Source organism: Muscardinus avellanarius, assembly GCF_963383645.1.
Source record: "Muscardinus avellanarius genome assembly, chromosome: 21".
Classification (NCBI taxonomy): Eukaryota; Metazoa; Chordata; class Mammalia; order Rodentia; family Gliridae; genus Muscardinus; species Muscardinus avellanarius.
The window spans coordinates 6,718,635-6,736,625 of NC_137807.1; the positions used below are offsets into that span (position 1 = coordinate 6,718,635).

A 17,991-nucleotide genomic window follows, 5' to 3' on the forward strand; every position below is an offset into this window, starting at 1 on the left:
CGCCGCCGCCGCCGCCCGCCTCCGCCCCGGCCGGCCTGGGCCCCGCGCCGCCCGCCTCAGGCCCCCGCCGGTGCCCGCGCCGGTGCCCGCGCCTATGGCGGCGCGCTCGGTGAGCCGGGCGGCCGGGCGTGTACCGCTCACGACCGGCAGGCGAGGCGGCGTAGCCGGAGCCCGCGCGGCAAGGGCAGCGCGACGGCGGAGCCCTGAGGCGGGCGGACGGACGGGCGGGCGCAGGCAGCGGCGCGGGCGGCCGGCCGCGGGGTCCTAAGATGGCGCGGCGCAGCAGTGACGTCAGCGCAGTGCGCCGGCCGTGCGGCTGGGCGTAAGTCTGCGGCTGCGCGGCCAGCTGTCGGGCGGCCGGGGATCCGGGCAGGTGTGGATAGGCGCTGGCCCAGAGCCGCCGCGTCCTGTGTTGCCAGCGCGGCTGTTGTTTCTGTGCAAAGTAACTTAGACCATCCAGGCAAGATGGCCATGCCATTGTAACTGTAGCTTTGAAACAGCAAAGTTCCTGGTGTCTCACGAATTTAGATTGAATCCAGGGCATTTTCCCTCCAAGCTATCCTCTCAGACCTTTTTAGTCTTAATTTGACACAGGGTCTCACTAAGTTGTGGAGGGCTTCCCTAAGTAGCTGAGGCTGGCCTGTGATATCTTCACTGTGGTGGTGGTTATGCAATTGTGCTTGTTTTTCAAAACCCTCAAATGTGTGCAAGATTTTTATATTTAAGTGAAAAGTCTGATTTTGGTTAAACTAAGCCAACATTTAAAAAAAAGTGGCCCTGTTCCAATGAAGCCTACCTTTTGTTGTTTTTTAATTACTGAGTGCAGGTCCCATAGAGTGGTGCAGTTCACACATTTTCAACCTAACATGGTGTGAAAGTGATACGCATTCAATAGATATCCACTGCTGGTTATGGCAGCAAACTGCAGCTCTCAGTCGGCCATTCATGTGGGGCAGAAGTTCTGTAAGTTGGGTATTATTGGATGCATTTTTTTTTTTTTTTTTTTTTTTGTGGCGCGTCTGGGGATGGAACCCAGGGGCATTCGACCTCCGAGCTACATACACCCCCTGCCCTATTTTTTTATTCTTTATTTTGAAGCCGGGTCTAAGTTGCGGAGAGCCTCACTAAGTAGCTGAAGCTGTCCGCAAACCACGATCTTCCTGTCTCAGCTTCCCAAATGCTGGGATTACAAGTGTGCGCCACCACGCCCGGCTATTAAATGCATTTTGACTTATCCCAAGTTGAAAAGCACATGGTCCTGTCCCCAGCCCCTCCCAAGTTTTGGCCTTTTTATAAATGTGTGCCACTGTGTAGTGACCAGGTTCTGGCCCAACTTGTTGCCTTCTGGGTGACTTTGGGTGAGTTCCTTGATTTTGTGTTGAGTTTTCTCTGGTGAAGTGGAGGTGATTACAACATCATCTTAAGAGGCGGAGTGATATATGCTACGCCCACAATTGCAGTGCCACTTCACAGGGCTTTCATTACCATTTTCAGAGTTTATTAATTACAAATTTATTTTGTGTCCCTGCTCAAGAGATTTTGTCATCTGAATCTTAATTCCAAGTGGTTCTGAGAGAACTGACTGGAAAAATGATTACTATAGAGACTTTTGAGCCAGGGCCCTCCATCTTCCAGTAACAAGCTTACATTTGAGTCTGGAAACATTGCAGCGGGAAGCAAGCAGGTAGTGCCACACAGCCGCCCTACTTTGCCCTGAAATCTAAGGATGCTTGCCATGCCCTTGCTTCCCCCTGGTCTGCAAAAGGGCAGGTAGAGCCCAGAGCTGCTGCCCTAGGCTCTACCTGGAAGCTGTGGCTTAAACAGGTGTTCCTGTCCTCAGCACCTGAAGCTGCCATGGCTGTTTTTATCCTTGCGTTGTTATGGGTCAAATATCTCTCATTGAAGCCACTGAGTCTGAGGTTTCTAGCATGGCAATTCAGCAGCCTGACCATTACCCTCCTATCAGGATTTCCTGTGGAATCTAATCAAGGAGTCCTGGGAGTGTTGTCTTCTCATCCCCACCTAATATGGTCTACACCCAAATAAGCAGAATGAATAGTAAAGGGGAAAAGTGGAAATCATTAAGCAAGCTGGACACAATGGCCTACACCTGTAATTCCTCCAGTATTTGGGAGGCTGAGACAGGAGGATTACAGGTTCAAGACCAGCCTCAGGAACTTACAAAATCTCAGCAACTTAGACCCTGTTTCAAAACAAAAATAAAAAAGGACTGGAGGTAGAGTATTCCTGAGTTTAATCCCCAGGGCGAAAAGGAAGGAAGTCTGAATGGCCTCTTTTCTCATGCCCATGAGGGAATTAACAGATGTAGTATGTTATAAATCACTTTTTTCCTAAATAAAGGATTTATAGAAATCTAAGAAAGAGAAAGAGAAGGAACTAAAGGTGGAGCCAGGCACTGAGATGTGAGTCACAGCCTGTGTGATCAGGGCCGACGAAGCAAGGCCAGTGGCCAGGAGAACACATTACTTTTGTGGAACACTGTGCAGATCCCCTCACGCTTGCCCATTTCATGCCCCTCCTTCTGCTCCTGCCTGGGGAACATTACACAGACACCCTTATGCTTGGCCCCTGCCATGCCCTCCCTCTGCTCCTGCCCATGGACCACCATGCAGTCACTTCTATGCTCTGCCCCTGCTGCGCTTTCTCTGTTCCTGTCCATGATGACAGGGAACACAGCTGCCAGGGAGAAGTGTGTCTTTCTCTCTTGTCAGGTCAAAAGCAACAGCAAGGAGCTCCATTTCATGTCCCACCTGAAACTGTGGCAGAATATAATTCTCTTGTAAAACATATGTGAACAGGGCGTATAACATAAGATTAAAAAGTTACTTCCAAATATGAGAAAATGTAAATAGTACAATGACGTCCCCCAATGAAATATAAAAACCTTTACCAAAAATAATTTATTGCACAAAATTTAAGGAATTCCCAAGCACGCTAATATTCATAAAAGGTCAACATGCCTCTTAAAGTTACAATCTCTTATACATGGTGATAACTTTTCCTGGACAGTCCCGACCTGACAATTGTCTTCTGTGGGATTTTTATTGAAATAAGTAACCCCAAACCACTGAATTTCCAAGACCCTCTAAAACATCACCCCTCAGATATCCTATCAGAACCTGAGACCACCACAAAAGGTTTGCTTGGAACTTTGAGTCAACTTGTTAGGATAAGGCTCAGAACATCTCACACCACAGCTCCCCACATCACTGGGTCCTCGAGAAGAAGGTGCCAGGACATTTCCCTTACAGATGTGCTGGTCTCTTTCACTCCGAGAATCTTCATACAACATTTTTGTTAACAAATAAACAAACATGGAAATGGGATTACATGTCATGGAGACTCTAAAGGCCCATGGCTTCTGCAGAATCCCCATACAAAAAAAAAGTTTTTGAACTTAGGAACAGCTAACACAGTTTTCTGATGCAACGTGCTAAAGCTCTTCTTAGAGGCTACCAATTCCCTGGACCCAGGCTGAGAGTCAGTGTCACATCCTCTAAAAAAATACCACCTGTTAGATCTTAGAAGGAACAGAATGATAAAGAAGTATAAATCTGTAAAATTCATGGCATTGATCTGATGTGTGTGATGAAAAAAATCAACGGAAACCACACGGCAATGAAATTCTTTTCTAACATAAGAAAAGTAGCGAAGTTACTAAGTGCTCAAGCCAACATATTCCCTACAGCGAGACATGACACAAGGTGTGTGGATGAGTGATGTGCACAAATATGATGCAACTCTCCAGACCAAACCGCTGTCACATCTGAGGGAACCCTGCAACCCCACATCTGCCCATAGGAGCAATAATTCAAACTGTGATCGCTGAAGAATCTAACCCTGGGAGGTAGAAGTGCAGTAGAATTCCCTTGAGATAAGGAAAAATCCCTCACAATCAAAAGCAGGCAGTTAAAAAACCCAGTTTGTCTTCAAGGTGACTCCTCAAAGAAGCCTAAAGGCAGAGCACAGGGTCTGCGGGTCAGGAATGGGTGTGCTGAGAACACCACAGCCTGGAGCCAGGACAGGATAGGCAATCCCAGAACTCATATGTGGCTCTGGCTCTGGCACCGCACAGGATGACTGCACCAGGAAAAGTGTCTGAGGTGTGTGTGGATGCACACTTGGCAGCAGGCCAAAGGAAGAAAGTGGGGATGGACAGAACTCATATCAGCCCATCCTTTCCTAAGAAAGTGGGGATGGACAGAACTCATATCAGCCCATCCTTTCCTAAGAAAGTGGGGATGGACAGAACTCCTATCAGCCCATCCTTTCCTAAGTGCAAGAGCACAGTGAGCACACACAGGCAGAGGCCTCCTCTGAGCACAGACTGAGGCTGCTCTGCCTCAGAGTGAGACCAGGGCCACTTCCTGGCTTCAAAACTAAAGCAAAGACAATACAACCAAAATAAATAAGAATGTAATTATCAATTTTCTTTTCTAATGGTACAACAATTTAGTCAAAAACGACTGCCAACTTAAAATGACATATTTATAATGAAGTATTCAAGTATTATTCCAAAATTAACCCTGTACAAATGATATACATATTTTAGAAGTTCTGATGCTTACTAGGGACATTTTTCTTTTCTTTCTTTCTTTTTTTTTTTTTTTTTTGGTGGTACTGGGGATTGAACTCAGGGGCATTCTACTGCCCAGCTATACCCTGATCCTACTGTATTGTTACTTTGAAACATGGTCTCACTAGGTTGATTAGTCTCACTATTTGTTGAAGCTATCCTCAAACCTGCAATGCCTGTCTCAGTCCTCCAAGCACTGGGATTATAGGTATGTGCTGCCAGGCCCAGCTTGTGGAATATTTTTTAAACACCAAAACATCATTGTGGTTAATGCTACCATAACCATCTCAATCACCTTTGTAGCATTTCAGGGGACACGAAGAGCTGGCACTTCCCCACTGCCTTCTATACAAAGAACCACAAGTGACTCACCACAGGAGCAGGCCCAAATCACCCAGACTCACTCAGGACTTCACCTAAGACCACAGATTCCCTGGCAGCACTCACAACTTCACCCCACAGACTACAGACCTGCACAGGAGGTCACCTTGGCCTCCTTTCCTCTCTTTCTCTTTCCTAACTTGGAATAAATATATTAGATTTTCTTAACAAACTAGGGGGAAACTTAAAGGCTTCTGCTCTGCCACTCATTCAGTATATGCAGCATTAGCATCTTAGGTGGGAAATTTACCTCAGTAAATCTCAGCATCTGTGCCAAATGTAGGCGAGGTGTCTGGCTCCATGCCTTCCTTCAGCAGGAGACAACAGCCACCTTCCCAGCAGCCCCCAAGCTCAGATAGCATCTGACTCTGGTGAGGCCAACCTCCACCAAGGGCCCAGGGTCTTGCCTGATGGCCATACCAACAGGCATGGTGAACGCCTTTGCAAGGGGAATAGGGCTGAGGCTGTGCCCATAACAAGTCAGGCCCACCTCCTCCCTGCTCTCCAATGGACAGGGCTGTGTGTTAACCGTAGCACCTATGCCTTTCTTGGTGGCCATCAGGCCTGACCTGCTCTGGCCTAGTGGTCAGCAAGGGTGGGTGGAGGGACCACAAAGGGCCAGGCCAGACAGATCAGCATCCTGAACCTACAAATGCTCAGCAGGAAAGAAAAGACTCAGAAAACAATAAAACTGAAACAACAAGGAACCTCTTTCGTATAAGAATGTTTGGTATTAGAAGGTAGAGTAAATAAAATAACTATTTCTTAAAATATACTCTTTTTGACTGACATCCCTAAATCCTACATGCACAGTATTTTCCAACAGCAAGTTTTCAAATGGAAATCAATAAAAGGACAATTAGGTCCTTCTTAAATAATATATGAATATGCTTTTAGAAGATTACAGCTTTCAATATTTATATATACATCCTATGGTCAACTGGTTATTGAAAAAAGCCCCAAAGGTGCAAATAAAATTTAATCTCTGCAGGAAAGTAAAGCTCTTACTGAGTAGAGCTGGAAAGTGAGAAACTGCACCCCAACCTGTCCAAGCACCAGGAACCAGCCACTGGCATGAATCAACCTCAGAGAGCAGCTTCTGCCAGCACTCCCAAGATGCCTCCTGCAAATAACCCATCGAGACACACATTAAAAAAATCTGTCACTAGACTTAACTAGGTTTTTAAGATCTGGTCATTTTATGGGAAAAGCTAGTTGTGATTTCAAATGACTTTATAATCCTTGGCTCTCATTCTTTTACTTTTTGTTAAGGGCAAAAGCAAAACTTAATGTAGAACACACAATCAAATAAATAATATAGGTACAAGAACATTCCTTCAGCAGCCACAGACACCTGGCATAAGGGCTGTGCGGTCACTGGTCCAGCCCTTCTTGTGGAGCCCTGCTTTGATCATGCGGCCTGGTGTCTCCCGTGGGGTTTGCATGCTCTCCAGGTGGGGCTTCCACCTGAGTCCACGAGGACAGAGACTCATGCACGGTGATGGTGTGCTCCTCCATTTGTCGCTGCAGACTGTCCATTTCCTGCCTGGAGAGATGAGAGAAAGCAGAGAAGAACCTGGGGTCACTTGAGGGCCAGGCAGAAGCCAAAAGCCACAGGCTCCTCCAATGGGCTTAAGATGATAGTGGCAGGCTCCTTGTGTCTATGGTGCCTCAGAGACCGCAGACCTCTATCACAGACCACAAGGTTACAGAGGCCAGAGATCTCAGCATTCTTTATCATCCTGTACAGAAACCAGCCAAGAGGTCAGCTTAGGTGTCTGCCTCTTGACGACCTGTCCACCAGGACTTTACCAATGACGAGGTCGCTGTGTGGAAGATGTCACCAAGGCCAGCACCACGTGACCTCCACTCACCAGGGGTCCCACGTGGCAGCGCTCTATGTCACCAGCCTCTTGTCTTGAGACGGGAGGCTTCAGGCCATAGCTAACAGGTGCAAACCATCTGGCCTCCATCTTCTAGGGGTTCATGAGGAAACTCCATGCCAGCCACAGGAAGGGTTCCTCTAAGCTAAACAGATCTCTTGTTTCTAGGCTAAACAAAATGGGACACAGAATATAGAACCTACTTGAGCTGCTGCAGACAGCTGTTCAGGTTCTTGAGGGGTTCCTTGCTGATGGCAGGTGGAGGCCTCAGCAACTCCTCTAACAATGAGGCCGGCACAGGGCAGTCGGGGATCCTAATGGGTGTTGCAGGGCCGGAAGAGCTGGTCTCACTTTTTGGGTCTTTCCTCTGTTCAAAGAAACACATCGTGAGCTTTTCCAAGTCCCTGCACCAGCCTCCATATCAAAACCTGAGTCTGACAATAACCCTTCGCCCTCTGCATGTAATGAGGAACACCAGGAAGGAGATTGTCCTTGTCTTTTGTTAGCATGAAACATCACAGGGTTTGAGAAATGTTGGCTGGTCAACAGTTTCATTCTTCATTCTTCACCTATACAACTGAACAGACAACCTATGCTTGCACCGTTAGATCCTAGAAACTGGATACTAGAATAGAACCTCACTCAGGAGCTGCCCAGAAGCCTGTCCTTGAACTCTGAGCTTGCCCAAGAGATTAAACACATTTTCTAACTCACTGGAGTCCTTTCTCTAAACATAAAACTTTTCTGAAGACAGCAAATGATGTTAACTAAACCTCTAATTCTGAAATAGATTCTTTGCAACTGCTTTTTTGACAATAGTTTTGTTGTTGTTGTTATTGGGGGTTGAACTGAGAAGGGTTTGGAAACAGGATGACACTACATTGCCGAGAGCCTCCTGTGTTGGTGATGATGCCTTGAACCTGCGGTCCTCCTGTCTCAACCTCCCAAGTACTGGGATTACAGCTCTTTGAGAATATTTAAGGAGACTGTATAGAAAATCTGCCGGCTATGCCAACAGTTGAGCAGAGCTGGCACAGTAGCATGGGGCGTGAGCAGCCTGATGGCTCCCATTGAAGGAATGCAGCAGGGCTGGTCAATCTCAAACTATTCTCTCACTTGGCTCACAAAGCATACTTAAACAAAATGGTACTTGGTACTGTGGAATGAATACAGGGGGCATTCTAACTGAGCTATACCATCAGCCCTTTTTTAATTCTTTATTTTTGAATAAGAATAAGGTCTAAGTTGCAGAAAGCCTAAGTAGCTGAGGGCCTCACCAAGTAGCTGAGGCTGGTTATGAGCCTGCAATCCTCCTGTCTCAGCCTACCAAGGACTAGGATTTCAAGTATGCGCTACCACATCCAGCTTATTTTTACTTTGAAACAAGGTCTTGCTAGGTTGGTAAGAGTGTCCTCTTGTTGAGGCTGTCCTTGAACCTGCAATCCTGTTTCAGCCTTCCAAAGTACTGAAATTAAAGGCATGTACCAGAACACCTGGCTATTTTTGTTTTGTTTTGTGTCACTTGTCATGGAGCCCAGGGGCAGTCTACTTCCGAGCTACACACCCAGCCCTGTTTTTTATTCTTTATTTTGAAACAGGATCTCAGATTGCAAAGAGCTTCATTAAGTACCTGAGGCTGTCCATGAACTGTGATCCTCCATTCTCAGCCTCCCAAATGCTAGGATTACAAGCCTGTGCCACCACACCTGGCGTGACTAGACCTTTTTATTTTGAACTACAGTCTTGCTAAATTCCTGAGGCTGGCCTTACACCCATGATCCTACTGTCTCAGACTCCCAAGTATTGGGATCATAGCGTGTGCCATTATATCCAGGTTTTTCTTCCTCTTCTTCTTCTTTTTTTTGTTGTGCTAGGAACTGAACTCAAGACTTCAAATGTACTAGGCAAGTGCTCTGACACTGAGCTACATCCCAAGCACCAAATGGTGTTTGGATTTATGAAAAGAGGCAAATATTCCACTGGAAAAAGCACCCATATGAAGGATTTGGCTTATTGTCCAAGCAGAATCCTCCACTATCATTTTTATTTTTTTTTTGGTGGGTCTGGGGGATGGAACCCAGGGGCATTTGACCTCTGAGCTACACCCCCTACCCTGCTTTTTATTCTTTATTTTGAAACAGGGTCTCTGAGTTGCGGAGGGCCTCACTAAGTAGCTGAGGCTGTCTGTGAACCACGATCCTCTGGTCTCAGCCTCCCAAATGCTGGGATTACAAGCGTGTGCCACCAAACCTGGCTTACACTATCATTTATTTTTGCATTGTAGTGACTCAACCTTGGTGAAATACAGCTGTGTATGTGTGAATTACCAGAAAATCAGCCAACCTGTTGCCTAAACAAATCTAGAGTGCACGCGAGCTGACTGCAGAACAGCTCACCTTGGCCACACGGTGGCGAAGGTCCATCCTGAGCTGCTGGTTCTGCTGCAGCAGAGTCTTCATGTTGCTCTTCAGTTCCGACATTTTGGCTTGAAGCACAAATTTATCCTTCTGGGTCATGGACAGGTCTTCCCTCATAGTCTCCAACTCAGACCTGACGTTCTAAAGAAAGTGAATTCAGATTCTTAAAAGCTCAAGATAATTAATAATGCTAAGATCTTAGCTTGTTTGCCAATTCTGAAAGACTAATCTGTTTTGTTTTTTGGGTTTGTTTTATGGTACTAGAGGCTGAACCCGGAGGCATTCTGCCTGAGGTACACCTCCAGTCCTATTTTATTTTTTATTTTGAAACAGGGTCTAAGTTGCTAAGGCTGTCCTTGAACCTGTAATCATTCTGTCTCAGCCTCTCAAGTACTGGGATTTCAGGTGTGTGCATCACACGAGGCTTGAAGGACTACTCTTTATGGCATGAATTATATCATTCTTCAAATTTAGCAGTTTCCTCTCCAGTTGTGCAGGTTGTCAAGGATCTTGTGACAATTATAACCTTAACAATCTTATTCAAACTCTGGAGCCTCTGCTGGGACCCAGCAACATTCACCTGACTGCCTTCCACAACTGATCTCCAGAATGGGTGTGAATCCCAAGGTCAGCTCCTAGAATAAGTCTAACTGTTCCTAAGAAATAAGAGAAATCAACTCTGTGACTCCCACCATTCATTTACAATGAGAAATTCTAGCAGGTAGGTTCCTGACCCCTTCCTCAGCAGTGAGGACTCTGCACACTGAGTCTTTACACAGATGTTGAAAACATACTGCCACTTCCTTGACAGCAATCTCCTATGCACTGTATTTAAGAAGTCCTGATCCTGATACACTTTACACAACTCAAAAGAGGGATGGCTGCATACCCTTGACCAGGTGACCAGTTAAGACTCTCAAACATTGCGTGGGAACATCCAATTCAACAAGAACCTTGTTGGGCCCATGATACACTGCTTGGCAATGATTCAGTACAGTAGCCAGGAACTGTTTTACTCATAGAGTGCTGCCTGCAGCCACAACAGCCCCCAGAGCCCAAGACAGGTACTCATGACAACAGTACCCAAAGCCCAAGACAGGTACCTGCAACAGCTGCTGTGTTCCTTCTAGCTCCTTCCTGCTCTGCTGCTCTGTCAAGTCCAACTGCTGCTTTAAGGACTGGATTTCTCGGTCTTTCTGATCCATCTCCCACTTGAGATTTTCCACCTATAGGGAAGAAAAAGTATTATGATCAAGAGATTTAAGTGGCGTTCTTATACTGAAAAATGGCTTGATGGTATTTCTGTATATCTTTTAATATCATATTTAGAAAAAATAAAAATTTGCTGAGGGTGGTGCCGCACGCTAATAATCCTAGCGCTTGGGTGGCTGAGACAGGAGGATCGCACAGGTTCGAAGCCAGCCCCAGCTACTTAGTGAGGCTCTCAGCAACTTAGTGTGAGAGCCTGTTTCCAAATAGAGTATAAAATAGGTCTGGGAGTATAGCCCAGAGGTTGAAAAGCCCCTGAGTTCAACCCCCAGTACCCCACACACAAAAGAAAGAAAGAAAGAAAGAAAGAAAGAAAGAAAGAAAGAAAGAAAGAAAGAAAAGAAAAATTTTTAACTGGGAGTGGCAGCACACACTTGTAATCCCAGTACTTGGGAGGCTGAGACAGGAAAATCTGGGTTCGTGGCCAGCTTCAGCTACTTAGTGAGGTCCTTTAAAACTTAGTGAGACTCTGTTTCAAAATAAAGAACAAAAATAAAAAAATCAGGCTGGGGATGTAGCTTTGGGGTAGAATGTCCCTGAGTTCAAGCTCCATCACCACACACACACACACACACACACACACACACACACACAAAGAAAAAAAAAAAAGAAGAGAAAAAAATAAAAATTCTTCTCTTATCAAATAAGTCTTAGGGGCAGGGCCCATCAGTTACCTCCTGGCTCTCAGATGGCTGCTGGCTCAGCTGAGCATCCAGCTGCTTCTGCAGGAGATGAAGTCGAGTTCGGGTCTCTGCCAGCTCAGCCTGGAATTGTGCTATTTCCTGGGAATTTTTCCCCTCTCGAATCCTGGAATAAAAAAGGTGAGAATGAAATAACAGCATCTTGCCAATTTGCCCTCTTGCCCTAACACGTGTGGAACAAAGTCATCCTGGTGAGACTCAGGATTTTCTCCACAGCCTGCAGACTGTGACAGGTATACACAATGCTCCCCTTGGCCAACCCTGCAAAGCACTCTGAGAGACCTGTTTTGTCCGCACACTTCATATTATTATTATTATTATTGTTATTATTATTATTATTTTTTTTTTTTGCGGGTCTGGGGATGGAATCCAGGGGCATTTTACGTCCGAGCTACAGCCCCTGCCCTATTTTTTATTCTTTTTTTTCTTTTTTTGGTGGTACTGAAGTTCCTGGAGGCCCTTCTACGTCCGGGCTACACTCCCAGACCTATTTTTATATTTTTATATTTTTATTTGGAAACTGTCTCTTAAGCCAGCAAGGCTGGCTCCGAACCAGTGCGATCCTCCTGTCTCCACCTCCCAAGCGCGGGGATTACAAGCGTGCGCCACCACGCCTGGCTTTATTCTTTATTTTGAAACCGGGTCTCAATGAGTTGCAGAGGGCCTCACTAAGTAGCTGAGGCTGTCGGCAAACCACGATCCTCTGATCCTCCAGTCTCAGCCTCCTGAATGCTGGGATTACAAGCGTGTGCCACCACACCCGGCTCGCACACTTCATATTATGGTGCTGAGCAACTACTCCCAGATACCACACAGAGCAGAGGCCTCTGGGCTGCTGATGTGGATGTGTGTGCAGCCCTAGGCCTGGCGGGACCAGGCTGGACCACCTGTCTCTCCGACTCAATGATGCATTGATGTGGAGCACAGTGAACCTCTCCATGCCCAGGACACAGTCGTGGCAGTGGTGCCCAATGGACCCCTGCTCTAGAAAGGGTGACTAGGAGCAATGGCTGGTGACAGGAGTCAGGCTTAGAATTCCCTGAAGCAGGAGTTGGGTAATTCTGCCTCTCTGATTTACCCTAAATTGCTCAGCAATGTGGTAAAAGGCAGGTGACCCTTGTCATGTTGAAGGTAAATTGAACAATGGGGAGACGCCTGGTGTGGTGGTGCATGCCTGTGATCCCAGTACCTGGGAGGATGAGATAGAAAGACAGCGGACTCTAGATCAGTCTCAGCAACTTAGCAAGACTCTCAGCAACCCAGCAGGACCCTATGTCAAAAAAATATAAAAAGGGCTGGGAGTGGGACTCAGAAATAAAACGCCCCTGGGTTCAATCCTAGTACCATATAAAAAGATGGGGAAAGATCTTAACAACCCCACCTGACCCATGATGTGCTACAGGGCTCGAGGCCACCAAGGCCACTGTGACCGGACAGCCTGTGCTCCGGGCCCCAGCACTCACTGGAGCTCGTCCAGCTCAGCTTGCAGTGTCTGTGCCAGGTGCTCCTTCGCCTGCAGCTCCTTCTTCAATTCACTCAACTCCAAGGTAGCCGCCTTGAAGTGGCGGCGGTTATGTCCGGCTTCTGCCCTGGCAGCAGCCACCTAGAAGGGAGGAAAGAAGCTGAGGTCACACAAAAGGACTTCGCCATGCATCACGCATCAGCGCAGAAGCCCTTCCAGCCACTCAGGTCCTGGCCACTGATGCTTTTGCTTCCCCAAACCATCAAGTTCTCAATAAACACAAAAGCACCTGCCACAGTGCTCAGCATGTAGTGAGCAAATGACGTATAGCTCCTGGTCTGTCAAATGAGCAAATCTACACACAAATTTCTTCAACTAGTTTTTAGGTTCTCACAATATACATTCATGTTTCTAGTTAGGTTCATTTACAGTTCACTTATTTTGAGAACAATCAAAATAACATACCACTTAAAGGTAATAAAAATTCCAATTTTTTTGGTACTGGTGATTGAACCCAGGAACATTCTACCTTGGAGCTAAACTCCCTTCCCTATTTTACTTTTAATCTATCTATCTATCTATCTATCTATCTATCTATCTACCTACCTACCTACCTACCTACCTACCTACTTATTTGGTGGTACTGGGAGTAGAACCCAGGGGCTTTCTATCTGCGGGCTATACTCCCAGACCTATTTTATATTTTATTTGGAAACAGGGTCTCACTAAGTTGCTGATAGCCTCTCTAAAAAACTAGGAGTGGCTTTGAACCTGTGTGATCCTCCTGTCTCAGCCTCCCAAGCACGGGGCAAGCGTGCACCACCACACCCATCTTACTTTTTATTTTGTTCTTTGTGTGTGTGTGTGTGTGTGTGTGTGTGTGTGTGTGTGTGGAGGGGTGTACTGGGGTTCCTGGAAACCCTTCTACCTCCAGGCTACACTCCCAGACCTATTTTATACTTTTAAAAAAAATTTGGAAACAGGGTCTCTTAAGCTAGCACGGCTGGCTTTGAACCTGCACGATCCTCCTGTCTCCACCTCTCAAGGGCTGGGATTACAAGCATGCGCCACCATGCCCAGCATACTTTTTATTTTGAAACTAAGGCTCAGTCTCACAGTTACTGAAGGCCTCCCTAAGTTGCTGAGGCTGACCTCGAATCTACAATCCTTCTGTCTCAGCCTCCCAAGTATTGAGATTATAGGCATGTGCCAGCATGCTCAGCTTATTAACTTATGATGTAGCCAGCCTTCTTCCTAAAATCTTACTCTTTTCAAACAAACAAGTCTCTCTCAAGGTTTCCAAGACAAGCACAAATACTCAAGAGCAGTATAAAAATTTCCATTTTCAAATATTGTGGTTAAAAGTCTAATTACAATAGCAAGCACTGTATTTAAAGTTTGATAAAAAATATTTATAATGTAGCCGGGCATGGTGGCGCACCTTGTCATCCCAGCTTTTGCGAGGCTAAGACAGGAGGATCGCGGTTTGAGGACAGTCTCAGCTACTTAGTGAAGCCCTTTGCAACTCAATGAGACCGTTTCAAAATAAAGAATAAAAACAGGGCTGGGGGTGTAGCTCAGAGATAGAATGCCCCTGAGTTCCATCCCCAGTACCACAGTGGTCTGCTGGGATGATTTACCTGAGGTAACACCTAGAGAATGGAATGAACCAGCCACAAGAAGGCTCCCCAAAGAGAAAAGATTATACACAGCCAACTTCCTATCTGCTCCTTAGCATCAACAGGAAGTATGCTTTTTAAACTCAATGGCTTTTTAAACTCAATCTGTCCCTAACCAAGACGAATGTGCACATATACACACGGCTTGGTCCACTCCTCTCAGACCCTTGAGTATGATTGTTCATTTAATCTGACACCACCTTTTATTGACCAATATCAGGTCCTTTGAGCCCCTGTCACAACACTTCAATGGCCACTTTTTCCCCGTAGCAAATCCTGCAAGAGAATCTCTGATGTGAAGGACACCCAGGTTTCAGGCACTAAAACACCTCCAGGGCCCCAGGAACTTAAGACATACTAGATGCTGGCTACACACCTGCTCCTTGAGGCTGTTCACTTCCACCTTTTCTTTCTCTAATGAGGCTTGTAAGGCCTGGACAAGCTGTTTCATCTGGCGATCCTCTTCTTCTTTGCGCTGCAAAACTGCTTGCACCTAGATTGTATTGAGGAGGATGCATGAGGAGAGACACCTCCAGAACTGGGCTAAAGCACAGGGCCCAGTGTACCCAGTGCGACCTGGGAACCCAGCAGGATGGGCACGCATACCAAGGTGCACCACACGGGAGAGCAAGAGTTAGAGAAGAAGAGTGTTTCTGAGAACACTGCTACGAAAGCATTAGTCTGGACCGAGAGGTGTAGGGTCTCAAGGCCATGTTAAGAACATGGCTAGAAACCTACCTCATGTGTATACCAGGGACTACAATCACAAAGGCCTTCACGTAAGGCAGCATAGTGAGAATGGGGGTGATTAGAACCAAGCAAAATATAAATTAATCTCTCTAAAGAGTATGTAATTGAAGGGCAGAGGCACAAACATTAGCTTTTGGGCAGACATTGTGAAAAACTTCCTTGAACTATCCAGCCTCCCCCCTAATCCACAGAGCAGCTGCAGAACCTAAAGAGCTAAGAGCAGTAGTTAGGTCCTAGCCCTCAAATCTTACTTCTGAATCACATGAGGACTCAAGTAACATGACCAATGCACAAACTTCTGTCCAGAACTAGAAGACAATCTGACCTGCCCCACCAACAAGCAGAAAGAATCATGTGCATAAAGAACTACTGGACTTGGAGCACTGAGTCCAAGACTAATGGAAGCTCTGGTTTTACATGCAGAGAGCCCAGCCCCCTCATGCTTGTGAATTAAATCAGATTTTCTGAGCCTATTTTCTCTTCTCTAAGGTAGGGATGCCATGGCTACCAGGAAGGGGGTTATGATGATCCAGAAAGTAGGACTCAGTGACTCTCACTCTGTCCAGCAAGGGAGTGTCTATACCTGGAGATTCAGCTGGACCAGATCTGCCTCCCTTTTGGCTAGAGCCGTCTCTAAGATGCTGTTGTGTTCCCGCAGAGCTGCATTGGACTGCCCAAGGCCGGTGAGCTTCCCTCTCTCATGCTCTAACTCGAGAGCCAGCTTCTTATTCGACTCTTCCAGACGCTTTATCTTCTTTCTGAAGCCTCTGGACTCTTGTAGCTGAAAACATATTGAAATAGCTCTGAACTGACAAACTCTGCTGGTGGAATCATGCACTCACTAGCAACAGGAAGACAATTCCAACAAGAATGACCAGTAATAAATCAGCTGCCCTGTCCTTATCCTGAGGCCCAGCAGTGTGGCAAGCTACTCTTCCTGGAACCACAGGCTTCAAAGGAATTGCTTCTAGGAGCAGCTCGTGATCAGAACGTGGCACTCAGCAGGTGGGCACGGAACTGGGCTGATTTCAGCGATACACATTTGCGAGCAGGACAAAGATGGAGAACAAAGCAGCAAGCTCCAGTGACTGACAGCCCCCTGGGGCCTTGTGTTTTGAGGGCAGTAAAGTGGCCTGGGGTTCAGTGGCAAGAGCCCTTGGTGATAGCACCCAATTGTAGCTATCACCACCCAAAGCTAGAAACATTATCTGTCTCTGAGTCTTGAGTTCTTTGGAAGGTTTGAGTTGAATTTTCTTTTTCCCCCGAACTCTGAGGTACACCCCCTGCCCTATTTGTATTTTTTATTTTGAAACAGGATCTCACTAAGTTGCAGAGGAACTCACTAAGTAGCTAAGGCTGTTCACAAACCGCGATCCTCTGGTCTCAGCCTCCCGAATGCTGAGATTACAAACTTGCACCACCACACCCAGCTAAGTTGGATTTCTTATTTGCAAGAATAGCATTCTGAATAGGGAAGGTTACCAGGATGAATCCCAGTGACCATCCTACTGGACTGCTAATGACTGCAAATGTCATCACCCTCACCAGAATGCTAACAGTCTGCCCCATCTTAGATCAGAAGGTGTTCAAGTGCCAAGCTACAGTGCCAACTAGAACCACAGCTCTGTGCCTGGTGGTGTACAATCTTACCTCATCCTCCAGTTCCAGCACCTTCTCCCGGGATTCCTCTAGCTCCTGGGTAGTCATGGCAATCACCTCTTGCAGCTCCTTCTCCAGCAGCATCTTGCTGTGGCCAACGCCCTGCAGTTCCACCTCCAGGGCCCGGATCTTCTCCTAACAGTCATAGCATATTTGGTCATTGGTTGGTGGCACGTGCTTGCCCCTCTCCTCCCACAGAACATCCTGACATGAAGCTGTATGGCCACATTCCTGATTCCATTCTTATCATACTTCCACTTCCAGACATGATTTGAAGTCATTAACCGTGGAACACACACTACCACCACACCATTACAACAAAGTAAACTTTGAGGTAAATACTTTTTTTTGGGCAGTACTGAGGATGGAACCAGGGCCATTCTACCTCCAAGCTACACCCCCAGCCCTATTTTTTATTCTTTACCTTGGAACAGGGTCTCACTGAGTTGCAAAGGATCTCACCAAGTATCTGAGGCTGTCCGCAAACCCGGATCGTCCTGTCTCAGCCCCCCAAATGCTGGGATTACAAGCGTGCGCCACCACGCCTGGCTCTGACTTAAATACTTTGAAAATACAGAAAAGGCCAGACCTGCAGTAAAGACTGAAACATACCACACGTGCAGGCAACCACATGTACACGATTCTACATGTAGGCACACATGCTCACACATACATCCAATACTTATACCCCAAATGTGCTCACGTGTGCACACGGCACTCACATGTATGCTTACATATCACACATGATGCACACACATCTTACACACATGCTTGTGACTACCATGGTACCAAGCCCTGCTCTGAGCCCTTGCTAGCGCCACTCTCCTAGGCAGTGCACAGGAGGTGCTGTTCTTGCCCCTGTATTGGCTTCATTTTTTTGTTTGGTTTTTTTTTTTTTTTTTTTTGGTGGTTCTGGGATCAAACCCAGGGCCTTAAGCTTGCTAGGCAAGTGCTCAACCACTGAACTACATCTTGACACTTTTTATGCTTTACTTTGAGACAGGGTCTCATTAAGTTTCCCAAGATGGGCTTGAACTAGCGATCCTCCTGCCTCAACCTCCCAACTTGCTGGGATTACAGGCGTGTGCCTGTCCGTCGGGCTCTGGCTTCATTTGACTGAGGACCAAAAGGTACAAAATCTAACAACTGAGAGCACCAATGGATGAGTCGTATTCTGAGCACAGCCGCAGGCC

At 46.6% G+C, this 17,991-nt stretch overlaps 1 protein-coding gene across 1 annotated transcript in view; it reads right to left on the reverse strand.

Moving 5' to 3' along the window:
* Window positions 1-6,352: 6,352 nt before the first annotated feature.
* Window positions 6,353-17,991, reverse strand: part of GOLGA3 (golgin A3) — a gene marked incomplete at both ends in the record, with an annotated part of 45,207 nt that continues 33,568 nt past the window's right edge. Inside the window, 9 exon segments of the mRNA XM_080717609.1 lie at window positions 6,353-6,524; window positions 7,065-7,228; window positions 9,258-9,419; window positions 10,382-10,504; window positions 11,222-11,354; window positions 12,712-12,851; window positions 14,766-14,882; window positions 15,723-15,920; window positions 16,790-16,933. Of these exon segments, the coding sequence (XP_080573735.1) occupies window positions 6,353-6,524; window positions 7,065-7,228; window positions 9,258-9,419; window positions 10,382-10,504; window positions 11,222-11,354; window positions 12,712-12,851; window positions 14,766-14,882; window positions 15,723-15,920; window positions 16,790-16,933 (1,353 nt within the window).